Consider the following 14,859-nt stretch of genomic DNA (forward strand, 5'->3'; position numbering starts at 1 on the left):
GTGGACTGAACGATGCTGTCCCGAAGTGCCTGAATGCCCTTATTTTTAGATTGACTTTGAGTTCTAGTCTGTCTGGGCAATTGTGAATGTGTTTCTGTGTAAGTGTGTGGCTTTGAGAAAGAAAGGACAAGAAAAGTGTAGCATAAAATGTGTATAAATGAGATGCCTATGGGAATATAATGGAGGTCAGCATGTGCTTGACTGGGGAGCTTTCTGTAGTGTTTAAATGCTGAATTATACACCGTACCACATGTTTTGAGGGCATTGTGGAGCGGATTGTATTTTCTCGACATCTACTCTTCCACTAAGTAGGCCAATTCATTTTAGGATGGCACAGTGGACTTTGGAAAGATAAATGGTGGTGTGGCTTGTCTTTCCAGAAATAGCATGACATTCTAGAATGGTAAAACTGCAAAAGATACTAAAGGGTTTAACGACAGACGAGCACAAAAACAGGACGGAAGCCAGCCTACCGAGCTGTTCTGGCACTGCACGCTGGAGCTGTTGAATCGGAGTGCGGTGACACGGTGGATAACCCCTTGGATGTGAAGGACGCATTCGTAGCCCCGCTGGCCAGACTGTGGCTGTGGCAGGTTCTTGGCTTTCAGGGTGATGGGTTTCACCTCTCCCGCTGGGATCAGAATCTCCTCAGAGCGTACCAGCTGTGGACAGTCCTGTAGGACGGACACGTAAGAACATTGGTGCCACCTAGTATTGCAAATAGTTACACCGTGTATAGAGAAGCCTATCCACCATCATGGCTGATGAACAGTGAATGGACTCGGGAATCAAAGGCCAAAGTAACAACAGTGGCGGACCAACTAGCAGTCAGACTTATCCGCAAATAACTGGTATCAATGAAGACAGTCTGAATTTTGGAGAAAATATGCTTCTAAAGTATAGTTATGGTGAGTTTGAGAAGGGACTATATTTTGTTGATTTTATTATGACACTAAAAGGGAAGAAATGGAATGAGAGATGAGAAGAACTCCAGGTTTATTTACAGTATTGTTGCATTTCTCAGAGGTGTACAGCTGTCCTGGTTCAAAATGCGGAATGGACCTAAGATTAATTTGTTCATAACGTCGTGGGTGGTCAGACGGTATAGGCTCGTGAGTCTTTTGTGTACTTTTCACCAACCTCAGAGGTGTTGACCCTTCCCTCTTGGAAAGAGCAGCTGGACGGGTCATGGGTGCACAAGTTGCGGTACTTGCACCAGTGGCAGCGGAAAGCACTGTTTACACATGATAGACACCTGCGCACACACACATAGCATAAGAGTCAAAAGGCGGGGGCGGTAGCTTTGCTAAAGTTGGCTGACACTCTACCGAGGAAATGTGTTTTGATCCTAAGTGGACACCTGCTGTTGTGTCCTTGTGGTTGGCACTGGACCTGGGAGTACCAAGGCCAACTTTCCACAGCATGTATTTTTTTTCTGCTTTGAAAATGTACAACTTGGTCCGTGTGGAAGTATTGAGGGTGCATATTTAACCTGCTTAAAAGCAGCTGTCGTGATAAAAGAGTGGACGACACAGTGGGGTGACATAAAGTAATGAGGACAAATAAGACACTGGCACAGTTTGGGCCCGCAATTACCATTAGCACAGCATTGTGGGAGATTACCAGCGGTTGTGTGGCTGGTTGTGCAAGTGCAGTAGATGCAATAGTTGTGGGGTAAGTACACAATACTATCAAGAGAAGGCTTTATAAAGGGTGTGAGGTCAAGGTTAAGCAAGGCTTAAAACATGAGATATTTGATACAGCTGATATGGATTCTGCTTCTCTGAAACACACTGCTCAACAATAAACCAACACCAGCAACTTTAAATAAGTGAAAATGAATGAATCAGTGGAAACTATGCATAGTTCCGAAAAAAGAATAGTTGGATATTATAGTTTTCTGAAGTTTAAATTCAGTATTTAATGTGCCTCTTCTTCCGAGCCTTCCAGCTTGTACTGCATCGCTGCCTAATACCTGCCGGGCTGTATTTATGCAAGTGCCCAAGTTATCAGCAAAAAGTACTTATCATGCAGCAGGCAGAGCCTGTTTGTGTTGATCCTGGTTAATCTTTCTAACTATTTATATGGGGAAAAACCTTGAAATTGCAGAGCATCTCATTTATGCCAACAGAATTTAATGTAAGGTGTACTAATTGCAATTTATTGCTTTCTTTTTGAAAGACATTCAACATCAAAAGTCTGTATTAATAGAATACTTGACCTTCAATTTGTATGGATTTCCAAATACCCTTTTGTGGGAATATTATCACCTTTATAAATACAATAAACCATCCATTCCTATCTAATGTATGACAAGATGATAATAATAATTTCATCATAGAATTATTTAAGCGCTGTAAAAGAATAAAGTAGAAACAACAAACTTTAATAACTAGTGCCGATTTTCAAGATGAGAATTCTGTTTTACTACAGAGAGTCCACTCTTACATCAACTGCATTATCTTCTAGTTTTAATGAGTGTTGTGAGGCTGCCTTTTCTTTCAGAATGATTGTAATACAGAAGCCCACAAAGCAAACTACATATCCACAGTTTGTCTGACTTTGGAGGCTTATCATTTCCACACGTTTGGGTCCAATTCTAAATTGTAAAAACTCAGAAGTAATTAACTTACTGCCATAAGTGTGGCTCATGGAAAAGGTGTAAGACATGACACTCCTTCGTTGCAATGCTTTTTAATTGATTGCAACGACATTTAAGATGTGCATTCAGGCACGGTTAATAACACTGTTGTTGTTATAGCTATGCTTCTGCTGCTTGCTCTCATCCTGGCGCTTAAAGTGAAATATTAATCGGAGCAAAAAGCATGGGAGGATCTCTGACTGAGCCCACGGATGTAAAAGAATAAGGCTGACTCTCCCTGAGGCTAAGACAGAGCGCAGTGTGCGCGAGAGCACAAGCTGGCATTGGATGGTGTACGAGGCGGTGCGTGCCCTTTTCTCGTTATGAGTGTGTGTTTAAGCGCGTAGAAGTTTGTTTCATCGCCAAAGAAAAGAGCTGATGTGAGAGCTGGTAATTGCTTTTTCTTTATCACTCAAACGAGGTTTTCACAGAGTCAAAAGATATGTGAAGCAATAGGGTGAGCTATGAGTCAGTGAACTACTGTTGTAGCTAAACTTCACAAAAACATTGAATGACTTTGATTTGAAAGGACAGACACTACACTGCCTGGAAGATTATTTTTTCATGTTGACGGGGTGCTTTTGGATTCATGCACATCAGTTAGCATGGCCGCTGTGAAACTCCCAAATCTCCGCCTCTCATTTTGGTGCTACTTCCAAGTAAGCAAGTGCTTTGGAGCTCACTCAAAACAGTCAAGTGAAGCGAGCCATTGGCACAGATATCGCACAATCAGATTTCTGTCAAAAATGGCACTCAATTGAATACATGTAGCTAGCTCTACATGAAGGTAACACAGCAATGCCAGAGTGAGAGCTGCTAAAGATATAGTAGTTTTCTATGCAGATGGCGTACATTTGGTTGAGTAAACATCATTGAGTCTCAAAAAAGGGTTCTAGATAAAAAAGAAATACAAAAAAAGGCTATTCATCCACTGATACCATTTGTCCTCAGCACAGTTGGGAGGTGAGAGAAGAGGGCTTTACTTCACAGTGATTGACAGTCAACCTCAGAGCACGAACCAATTAGACTCATACCTGCTTTTCAGCAGCAAATGTGGAGATGATAGTGTTACTTACAGTTGATGGACACTGCAGTTGTAAAACTTGACTTCGGTGCTAATGACCATCCGACCGGTCTCCTTTGAATTGAGTCTTAACTCGACACCCGACCAATCTGAGGGAGAGTAGAAATAAGATTTCTTGAGAATCCTTGTAAATTACTACAAAGGTTAGGTACCAGTCATTCTTTTAATTATAGTGAAATCTAGAGAGGTTCTAAAATATTGAACGAGGGATGAGTGAGATTCAATTCGAAAATAACAAGTCATTGATTACTTCTGTAGATGTCTGTTACTTAAGCCCCCCAAAAACCATTGATGAGCACGAAAGTTGAGAATTGCCAAAGCAAACTAAATGAAAAAGTAATGGCTGATTTTGCTCAATAATTATTTTCAATGACAGTATTACAAATCAAAGCAAAGAACAGAACAAATAATGATGTTTTCCCCATTCTTCATGCTAGGGATTGAGTGAGATTGGGATAATTTCTGTAATACACATCTCACCGTCTGTTATGCTGCCAGTAATATCATTTGTACCTGGAGTTTGCTTAGACATTATTTGTCAATGACACAAGTTAATAATTTTGTTAACATGAAAGCATCCAAAGGCATTTGAGGAATATTTTTTTGGGAGAATATCCATTGTTTCTTTCATCCAGTAGCTTCCCTCATTTGAACCAGTCCTTTATGTTATTCTGCAGGTAATCGAAGGTGTGCCCAGACCAACCAGGAGACAAGGACTAGCATATCTCAGGGTGTCGATGGGGTCTCCAGTTGATGGGACGTGACTCAAAAACCTTCTCCTGTTTTTGGAGTCAACCGGCCAAAAGGTGGCATTTGGTTGACGACTCCCACCCGGCTCTCTTGAAACTTGGCCCCATGGTTCCTCCCAAAGCTGGAGAGCCCGTGGCAAGTTTATTATAGCTATTATATTTCCTCTAACATTGTAAAAACATACACAAGGATTTTTAGCTTTTTTTTAATCAAAGCGGTTTGCAGTTTGTTTTCTGTAAAACTACCTTTCATCCATCTCATCCATCAACAAGAGAATATAGACTCAATATATGCAGCATGTGTTCATGTGTACGTGTGTGTGGGACTGATGAGTTGTGTGCACTTGTTTGTGCAGAGCAGGCTGAATTTTAGATGACACTCAGTGTGTAGGAGGCTTGTGTGAACCACAATGCCCTGTTCTCTCAACAGCACCTGTTGGGAATCAGGCTTCGATTTCACACAAACGTGTAGATTCGTTTGCCTCTCAAATTTTATTGCAAAATTGCCGTTCATACAAACTTGTCCCCTTGAGAATTCAGAAATATTTATCCTCCTTGATTCTAAGGACTGGCGTATTTTGGGGAGAAAAAAACAACAACAATGATAAAATAAAAAATACAAGTATCTTTAATATTTTGTACTATCAAATGTTTTAAAATCCATGTCATTTACAAAAAACCTATGTATATAAACAGTATAAAATAAATAGTATCAAAACATCCACTATTTCAAATTATTGCCTTGAACCTACATAATCAGATATGGGATTCATCTTGGGTTTTTTTTGTACTTAGCTATTGCTACCAATTGTAACAGCTGTTAATGGACCAGAACTATGTGTTTTTGGTGAGGCGAGATGGCCAGAGGGGATGAAACCAAACATCTTGAATAATAGATGATGTCGAATGTGTGTGTGAGAATCACTGTGTATTTTAGGGAGGCAGGGCAGTGGGCTTTCTAATCTTCCATCCTGCGAGTAAATGACAGCTCTGTTTGCCATAACTCCAACGGGGAATGAAGCATCGGGCCACTGATATGAATGTTCTCCCTCAGGTAAATGTCATCCATACCCCCAAATCTTCTCCTAATCCAAGCAGCAATCTAATTTGCCTTCCAGGAGAGCAATGGAAGTGAAACTAAAGTGTGGACAACTAAGGAACTGACCACGGGTCTTTATACCATCATTTCAACATCGTTCCAACATCTTAATTTCTTGGTGGCCTCCAACCCCATTCTAATCTCATGTAACCATGCCTTGATGGACATTGTTCTGTACACTTGTCCACAGTAACATTGGAAAAGACACTAATAATGGTAATAATAATAAGGTCAAATATGACATAAGTCGGAAGTTGTAATGAAATAATTTAAGATAAAATAGTTTTTTACATAGGTCAAATTTTTAAAAACAATTCCAGATTAAACGTCGCATCATAGTTCACTGATTGATGATTATTAATTACATTTTTAAAAAATACAATAAAAACAAAAAAGTAAAATAATCAAAGAAACACAATAATAATAAAAAAATATTCATTAATCGTTTCAAAAATCATTATTTCCATTGGGGAGCCAATCGCAGCTGCCTAACAACCAGTCGCAAGCACACTCGCAACCTTTCAAGATTTAGAAAAAATATTAGCATAACAATATATTAAAAATAATATATCAATTGAATATAGAATATATTTTTGGGTGCTCCTCTAGAGGGAAATCATTTACATCTATCATTTTTAATGTATTGTTGTTGGGTTTATTCTGTTTTATTATTATAATAGTTATATTAATTCATTTCTTTATTAAATCAATCTCTTTCTTTTCTTTGTATTAATTCATTACTTTGTTAAATCATTCTCTTTCTGTTTTTCAAAAGTCTTGAGGTCACACCAAGTCATCTTTAACCTAGACAGCCTGTTCCAGGATGGTTATACAAACAATCCACCCAATCTGGGTCCTTGAGATTTGGTGGGCCCTTGGTGACGAGGACAGGGCTATTCGGACAATAACAAGAATATTGTTATCGTTATGTAACCGTACACTTCGGGTTTTTCTGTATGTAACGATTATATGATTATGATTATATTATATGATTCTTAGGTCAAGGAGGTTGTATAATTACTCTAATCTAAATGTTGTTAGGTCTAGTCCCTGTTTTTGTTATTAGTAAAATACTTTGATTGTTATTGTAGTCCCAGATGTTGTTTTTACTCATACGTGATGGAATGATCAACAACTCTGTAACTTGTGACCATAAGAATGGGACGAAAACGTCTATTCGAGGAGACGTTCGGAAGTTGTAAGGGACACTTGCTGACTCTCCCCTTCGGAGGCTTTTACCCATTGTTGTATCCATTTCTATTTAATTAAATGTCAATAATTGAATAAGATGTCTTCCTGCAGTTATTGATAATTACGGACGAAGGTAATTATTAATGAACCTGACAATTGTTTTACTATGCCTTCTCTTAGGATGTATGTTACTGTTGAATCATTGCTTTGCTGATAACACTCTAAAATATTGGACTTTAATAAGATCAGCAGCTTTGGTGGCAAATAACTATTTGGATATCTGAACATTTAGAATTATTTACTATTCTTTGTGCATTAAAAAGATCCAAAATTCCCCTTATAGTTCTACGCCCAATAAAGTGTGGTTTCTTTGTCCAGGTAGCGGTAATATATTTCACAGGCAGAGTGAAGAGTGCCAGAGTGCTAATCCACCACATTAAGTTCCCTGTCATCTCGAAGCCGTCATGTCAGAACCTTTGCGTTCGCAAAAAAAACCGAAAGGCCCTAATGCGCTCAGCCATACAATCATCCCGAGACCTGGGGGTACCAATCTTGTCCTCCGTCATGTGCTAATGTAACTGGGCCTCTTGTCAGGTACATTTTTCGACTGCTCCGCCGATAGCGGATCAGTGTGAGTTTGATGTGCACTGGTCTGAAGATGATTTAAAAAAAATAATAAATGTGTGCAAGAACTGATTCTAAGCGAGGTGATAAACTACACAGTCGAAAGGCTATGCGGCGTACTATCCACTTTTCATGTACTAGAATTAATCCTTTTTAGATAGACATTAGGAAATTAGGAATGATCACAGTCAATCAAAAAGTGTCAGATTATTATTTCGGTGCCCCCATCACATATTTTGTGCCAATCCACTGTACCTTGGTCAGAAGGGATAAGGGGGACATCCTTGGCCGTTGGGGACACACAGAGTATTTGGTTGCCGCTCACTTGCCCCTCCACCTCTGTCAAATTGCCGAAGGAACAAGATATCCCTGCCGAAAGGTCTGGTACATCACTGACCTTCACCAGTAACTAAAAATGGAAGAGAGATTGGAAAAAACATATATATATTAAATAACAACAATGTACATACTAAAAGAGTTATCAAATTTCCTGTGGTGTAAATACAACATACATTTGAAGAACATTTCATAATCATTATTCACATGGTTTGAACATGTTTTCATTTGGTGATTTATCAACAAATGTTAAAACTAAATTCACCCTGAAAACTATGCTGTAAATATTTCAGGTCAAACATGCAAATCATAAAAATGTAATTCATTCATTTTCCATACAAGGTCATAAGGGGTGGAGCCTATCCCAACGAACTATGGATACCGGGGCGCCTAATTTGAATATATACTGTTTAGATCTCATCAAATGGCGACAGTATACAGTATGTTGTTCATATATTGAAAAAGCCACAGATGCACATATGGAAATGTGTCTCTTTGAAGTTATTCTCAAGAGAATGGTGACACTAGCGATGCAGATTTCAGATGCTCAGCTAGTGAAAAAAAAAAACTTATTTATAAATGCATTTTGCAGACACGTGTTATATACTCGCACTCTCCATCCAAAAGGGACAGCAGCCTGGATAATTATCTCCGTGGAATTTTGTAGTGTTGTTGCATTAGCAGTTATATTTGGGCCACATTGTTTGAAGTTTCTCTTTGTTTCCGTCTGCCTCTGAACTAAACACCGAAGGGCTGCAGTGACGATCGAGGCAGCCGAGCAGTTTAACTGTCGCCCTTTTAAGAGATGAACAATGTCCCGACAGTGGATGATTTGGTGTCCCTCATTAGCAGAGAGTTGTACTCCTCATCAAAAGGACGTTGATGATCCCATGTTTTATCGCTTAGGAATCATTCTAGATCATTTGAAATTTGACCAATGTTATTTATCTCGAAAAGGTGTTGGGAAGTTGTAGTGTAACGAGAAGAAGATACCAGAAATGTGTTGTTTTTGGGTGTTTGATAGAATAAACTATTCATTTAACCACATAGTGACATTTATGGGCTTTCTAATCAGAGACACTGCAACACTTTTGGGTGCTGAAACCTACAAAAAAGTCAGATTGTGCATACATTGTCACAAAAATTAGGAAATAGTAAGGAAAAAATGTAAAAACTATCAATATTTGCATTGAAATCAGGCCTTGGATAGTTGAATCCAAATCTAGCAATTACATATGACTCCACTTTTGGATTCAAATTTGGCTTACCTGTTTAATATTTTCATACAAATCTTTTTCTTCTCTTTAGCTGCTTAGATACAGAGCATCCCAATTCTAAGTGTCTTTAAAGCCTGGGACAAATTTAATGTGGCACATATACCGTTATATTTGGCTATATTGTGGTGTATATTGAGAGAATATAGCTGGACAGAAACAGGTTAGGGTGTAAAGATAAAGCAAAAAAAGAGGAAAGTGTGATTAAAAAAACATGAATGAATATATTTGCTACCTAATGTAAGTTGCTATCTCAATATGACTGCTCTGCTCAACGGACACCATGTAAGGAGGCGATACCAAAGGATAAGAAGGGAAAATAAATAATACATAGGAGGGTGTGACAGGGTAAGGTGAGTGAGCATGGAATTTTAGTAATAAGCAGTAGGGAACATACGATTGGGACAAATTACCCGAGTATTAATGAGTGGACATACTAATTTTAGGTATGTCATCAATTAGCTTGACACCAACAGTTTTAAAATACTGATTCAGTCCCCAAAAGTGATGGTATTTAAAGTTTTAAACTGTTCTACTGTCCTAAAACCACATAATGAAAAAATTAAGTCTAATTTGCTAGTGGCATTTTTCAGCATATGTGTTAGGTTTATCATTATTTTATATATATGCTTGTACTATAAAATCTTTATAGATATGTGCTTGCAATGAAGAACGCTTTGCCTTATTTTGTGTATTAAACATTACATATAACAACGCTTTGCTTATTAGGAATGTTAGGTTCATCATTATTATAAATGTGACATTAATACAAGGCATTTTAAGACATCTCTTGCAAAAAAAGTGCTCGCGTCAAAGTTAACCAAAACACCTTTGGAGGTCACGTCTCCTTCACACCTGGACTTTTCGAGACTATGGTTCACAGCAAGAGAACGGTAAATTGTTTTGGGAAGCATCGAACTCTGAAGACGGTTAACAACAAGCTCTTGGGAACTGTGGATTTGTTTTGGGAAACGTGGCTTTCTCAGGGTTCGACAGACATTCAATAGTTTTGAGAACTGAGACAAATTGTTATGAGACTCTGAATAATGTTTAGACTTCTGTTATGCATGTTGTTTAAATCCAATGAATATATTAGCAAAAGGGACACCGAGGTCTTCAGAATCATCTGACCGGAGGCGTGTGTGGATGGATTCTCTTCTTGCAAGAATAAAAGGATATGATCTCAGATGCCTCCATTATTGAAAGTTGAACTTGGGAGTACTTATTGGTAAATCTATCAATATGTAAGAAATTAGAAACTTCATTCAGGAAATGATCAGTTATCGTCATATTTTGACTCTTCGGAGAGAGTTTGATTGTTTTTTTTCCCTTAAATTTTGATTCCAACGTCCTTATATTTTTCTTCTTAAGTTGAATCCTAAAGGGAAGGAATCAGCATAACGTGCCATCGTGAATAAAAACCTGGATTTCCATGCTTGCTGTTTTTTGAAGAAAAAAAAATACCCCAAATACTTCCACCTTCACTTTGATTTAGTCTTATAAAAGCTAGCCTTCAAATATTCTTTGCCATTCATTATGTCGGCATGCTTGATTAGAGCAGGCACAATAATTAGTGCCTTTTGTCCAACGTGGAATTCTGTGAGAAACCTCTCACGTTAATTAGCCTATCAGCGTCCATTCTGAGAGATACGTCTGTTTCTCGGGTAAACACTCAAAACTTGCTGCTACACAAAGTGAGCTTGTCTCTTGAGTATCAGGCCTTTTTGTTTTTTTTTGTTCCCCCTAGTCGCCTTGCCTGTGGTGGAGTGGGAGGTTTTCAGATGTTGGAAGCATAATTGGCAAGAGGTGTGATAAAGGTGATTGGATTGTTTCCTCTCTATTTCTATCGCTGCTAGCGAGGAGGCAGTGTTGTCATGGAGATCGTTAACTGTGGATTATGTTGAATTTTGCCGGTGCGTTCTTGTGGACTCTTGGAGATAAACATTTTGAAGGAATGTTAAACTAAGACAAAAACATTATTGACTCGAGACAAACGTAACTGTGTTTTCTTCATGTTTGTTCTATGCTTTATTCTAAGATAATGCGTTTTAAACACATTTTTTTAATTCCACACGCCAACTTTGTCATTACGATGACAATCTATTTCCTTGGTAAATTTTGACCTGTTTTTAGTATATAAAAATGGTTCTTCTACAAGCGCGACGCACTGGTGAAAAGCAATGCTTGATTTTTATGGTAACAAGTTATGTCAGGACCTAATATTCAAATGAGGCTTTTAGCGTATGAAGGAAAAAGTGGGCTAGCAAAAAGCACGGTGAATGGTCTGGAAAGTGGAAACAAAAAGGCTAGACAAGCGCGAGATCCGCAGCAAGAGCAAGATTTCTATTAACCTCCACAGATTGTACCACTTTAACTGAGATTATAACATAAATGAATCAGATGAATCAATGACACTCATCTAGAACACAGCTAAGGGTCACTAAATATAAATTATTTGTGTTTTCCAGGTTAGTCATGTTTCGGCCATGTTGCTCTGAGGACAATGAAGATAAGACCGCATTCGCACGTGAACATCTTTGCCCAAGTTAGCGGCCAAATGCTCTGTCCTATTCTGCACTTGGGCAACTTCTACCACCCACGCAGCCTCCCACACAAACACTGCTTGGCACTCATGATGGTTGCTCTCTACCATTCAAGCAAATGTGTGCCTGCCGAAACGCCAACACAAAGCTCTTATGAACCTTCGCATCTCATGTTTATGCATCACACACAATCAACACCAGGGAGTCATTTACCATGATTCTGTTTTCGTATGTAGGTAGGAGATATGGAAATGAGAATGACTTTTTTTTACATTAATCGCCAAGTTGTTTCACATTATTCATGTATTGCGTCCATTTGTGTATGGAAAGACTTACTGGTAAGCTCGGCTCAGACACCGCGATGCTGTCTGGGTACACGCTGACCTTCACACACTGGTCCAGGGAAGCAGCGAAACGATACGGCTCATTTGCACGATCGCAGCGGCTCCTCTGGGAGCATCTGAAAATAGGACAGTTATTGTATTTTTTTGTAAAAAAAACAACAATAATTTAGCAGTTCTATACACATGTCAAAGTGGACATTTATTTCATGTTTGAATCTGGTCCAAATGTTTTAAAATTGTAAAAAAAAAAAAAAAAAAATACAAGAAATGAAGCGCAAGTTCCTTAAATATGACTGTGAATGGTTATTGAGCCCCGCGATTGGCTGGCAACCATTTCAGGGTGCTTTATGCTACTGCCCAGAGTTTGTTGGGATAGACTCCAGCACCCCCCAAATCCTTAGTGAGGTGAGGTACACAAAATGAATGAAACATTCATGTGCCTGCATCTAATGGCAATGTGTGTGTGTGTATGTATGTATACATGTGTGTGTATTTATATGCATCTAATGGCAGTGTGTGTGTGTGTTTCTGTGAAATTTGTAAGGTAATAAAATTTTTATATAGGACAAGTCAGTTTTTTAAACAGCAAAATATTATTCTCAATCAGTTTACTTCAGTTCAGTAACTACGATGCCCAGCTAGCTGCAAGTCAATACAAATAAAACTGGCAGCAATTGGCCCGTCATTTACGACACGCTATTTTAAAGCATTTGATCTAGCCATTGTTTTGTCAGAATTGATGTCTTCATATGAAACTTTTTGCACCATGTAGTTCTCTGCAGCTCAGTGAAAATGACACACTGCTCTCTCCTAATGGTAAGAACATGTTTGCGACATCCCTAGAATCCAGCACGTCCCTCATTAAAAGTCCGCCACAACCTTTTAGTTTTTCCCTATTAAAAGTATGTGTTCACTCTTACAGTCTATCTTTATCCAGAGTGTCTGGCCTGCTTTTCGTGCTGTCTGGTCGCAGCAGCTCTAATTGGACTCGGGCGGGTCAGCCTGTGTCCACCGTGCTGGCTGATTGTCCGCTACAAGCTGTGGGCATGCATGTGTGTCAATATGTGTTAGGGCCCATATGATCCATCTGAACAACACAAATTAAACCCCGGCTGATTCTCAGACACATCTTTATCCAACGATTAGATGCAATTACATTGCTGGAACTTCAAACTCAATTCAGTAAAGGAGAAAAAAATGAGCATAGTGCACTTATATCTCAGGGGGGGAATTTAGACAGCAGAAAAGTAGAGTTATTGTAGGTACGTAATAGTGTGAAACTCCCACTGGGAGTGGAGTTAATGCACCCATATCATTATTCTACATTTCCCTCTTGTTCCTTCTTTGGCATACTCACATGGATCATTTAAGAGGACATCATCTTAAAACAAAATACAATTAGGCTGTATATATCTACTTGAACTATCCCTGGTGGGTTCCACAGTCTTCCTGTGTGGAGATTGTATATTCCCCTGTTACTGTGTGGCTTTTCCGCAGGTCATCTGGTTTCCTCCCATATCCCCAAAACATGCATGGCAGGCTGGTTTAGCACTCGAAATTCTACCTAGGTGTGATTACACATGGTGGCAGTGTGCCTTGTGATAGGCTGGTAAACAATACAGTGTGTACCTGGCCTACTGTCCACAATTGGCTGGGATAGGCTCCAGCACCCCTCCGTGAAGAAAAGCGGCATGCTAAATGAATGAAGATGAAAATATTCATCATCTGTATCGCGCATCCGTAAAAGGATTGCTGGAGTCTATCCCAGCTGACTTCAATGGAAAGGCAGACCACACCTTAGACTGGTTACCAGTCAACCGTAGGGCACACAGAGAGACAAACGACCATCCTGCACCAAAGTCAGATGAGTGAACCACTACACCAACAGGTGGCATATGAAACAAAAAGTCAATATGAGCAATTTTTCAACTCAATCAACAGTGGTTTTCACTGAATATCACATTGCAACATTCACAACTGGCAATCCATAGTGCGTTGTTTAGTGAATGCTGATTGGCTTAGATTTTCCTTGGTGTTTTTTTTAAAGGTAATGTTGAAATTAGTCAAGCAAAATGTGATGAGAGAGTGTAGAATGGATGAGGTACGTGTGGGTGTGTGGGGTGGGAGGGCAATGCTGGACGGCTGCTGTTGCCATGGTTTCGGGTCATGGCCATTATCTCTGTGTAGTTAGAGCCTGACCCCTTGCCTCTCTCATTAGCTGTGTGCCAAATGTTGACGAGAAACCTTACTTCTCACAAATAAGCTGCTAATAGCACTGAGGTGTACTGTGATCACTTTTGTTGTAAATAGAAACAACATAGAACAATACTTTGCTTCAGGCGTAAAGCAAACACAGGTAGATCTGCGAAGGACTAAATAGCTTAAAGAAGAGTATACGTAATATAAAAGACTCTTATAAATCCTACTGACAAGGACTTTGAAAAGGGTTTTTTCACCTTTATACTACTTCACAAGTTATACGGAGAACATAGTTTTTGCATTTTCCTCCATGTACAATCATATGGATAACGATAAACATACTATACATGTGTTCACACAATATCCAAATGAGGCCTTTTCAAAAAGCATAACCACAAAGATGTTCGTTCAATACAAAATGGAACAAGTCAACTAAAGTTTAAGTAGTTAAACCCATAATAGCAATCGAGATAACAGTCTTTACTGCGATAGGCTCTCGGAAAACAACTACCTTCGACGGAGATTATCACTCAGACTGACTACTTCAGTAATCAGTTAGAAATACAAACAGAAGCCCCGAATCTGTGACCACATCAACCAAGAATCCTCAATTAAAATTTGGCCGCTGTAGAAAATATGGCCTAAGCATGACATAAGGTGATTTCTCAGTTGTAAATGCTTCTTTCAGGGCATGCCCGAATCGTAACCTGTGAGATACTTTCTAGGAAGGAGAGCGAATGCTATTTAGCTCGCAGTGAAACGTAGACTCAACTAA

At 39.0% G+C, this 14,859-nt stretch overlaps 1 protein-coding gene across 3 annotated transcripts in view; it reads right to left on the reverse strand.

The window, feature by feature from the left end:
• Window positions 1–14,859, reverse strand: part of plxna2 (plexin A2) — a 215,696-nt gene that overhangs the window by 35,798 nt on the left and 165,039 nt on the right. For all 3 annotated transcript variants that reach the window (XM_077730404.1, XM_077730327.1, XM_077730479.1), the window contains 5 exons: window positions 11,878–12,001; window positions 7,644–7,797; window positions 3,718–3,814; window positions 1,141–1,255; window positions 474–674 (listed from right to left, as the gene is read on the reverse strand). In XM_077730404.1, the coding sequence (XP_077586530.1) occupies window positions 474–674; window positions 1,141–1,255; window positions 3,718–3,814; window positions 7,644–7,797; window positions 11,878–12,001 (691 nt within the window). The remainder of the gene's footprint in view (window positions 1–473; window positions 675–1,140; window positions 1,256–3,717; window positions 3,815–7,643; window positions 7,798–11,877; window positions 12,002–14,859) is intronic.

The sequence above is a fragment of the Stigmatopora nigra genome, chromosome 1 (assembly GCF_051989575.1).
Source record: "Stigmatopora nigra isolate UIUO_SnigA chromosome 1, RoL_Snig_1.1, whole genome shotgun sequence".
NCBI classification, from domain to species: Eukaryota; Metazoa; Chordata; class Actinopteri; order Syngnathiformes; family Syngnathidae; genus Stigmatopora; species Stigmatopora nigra.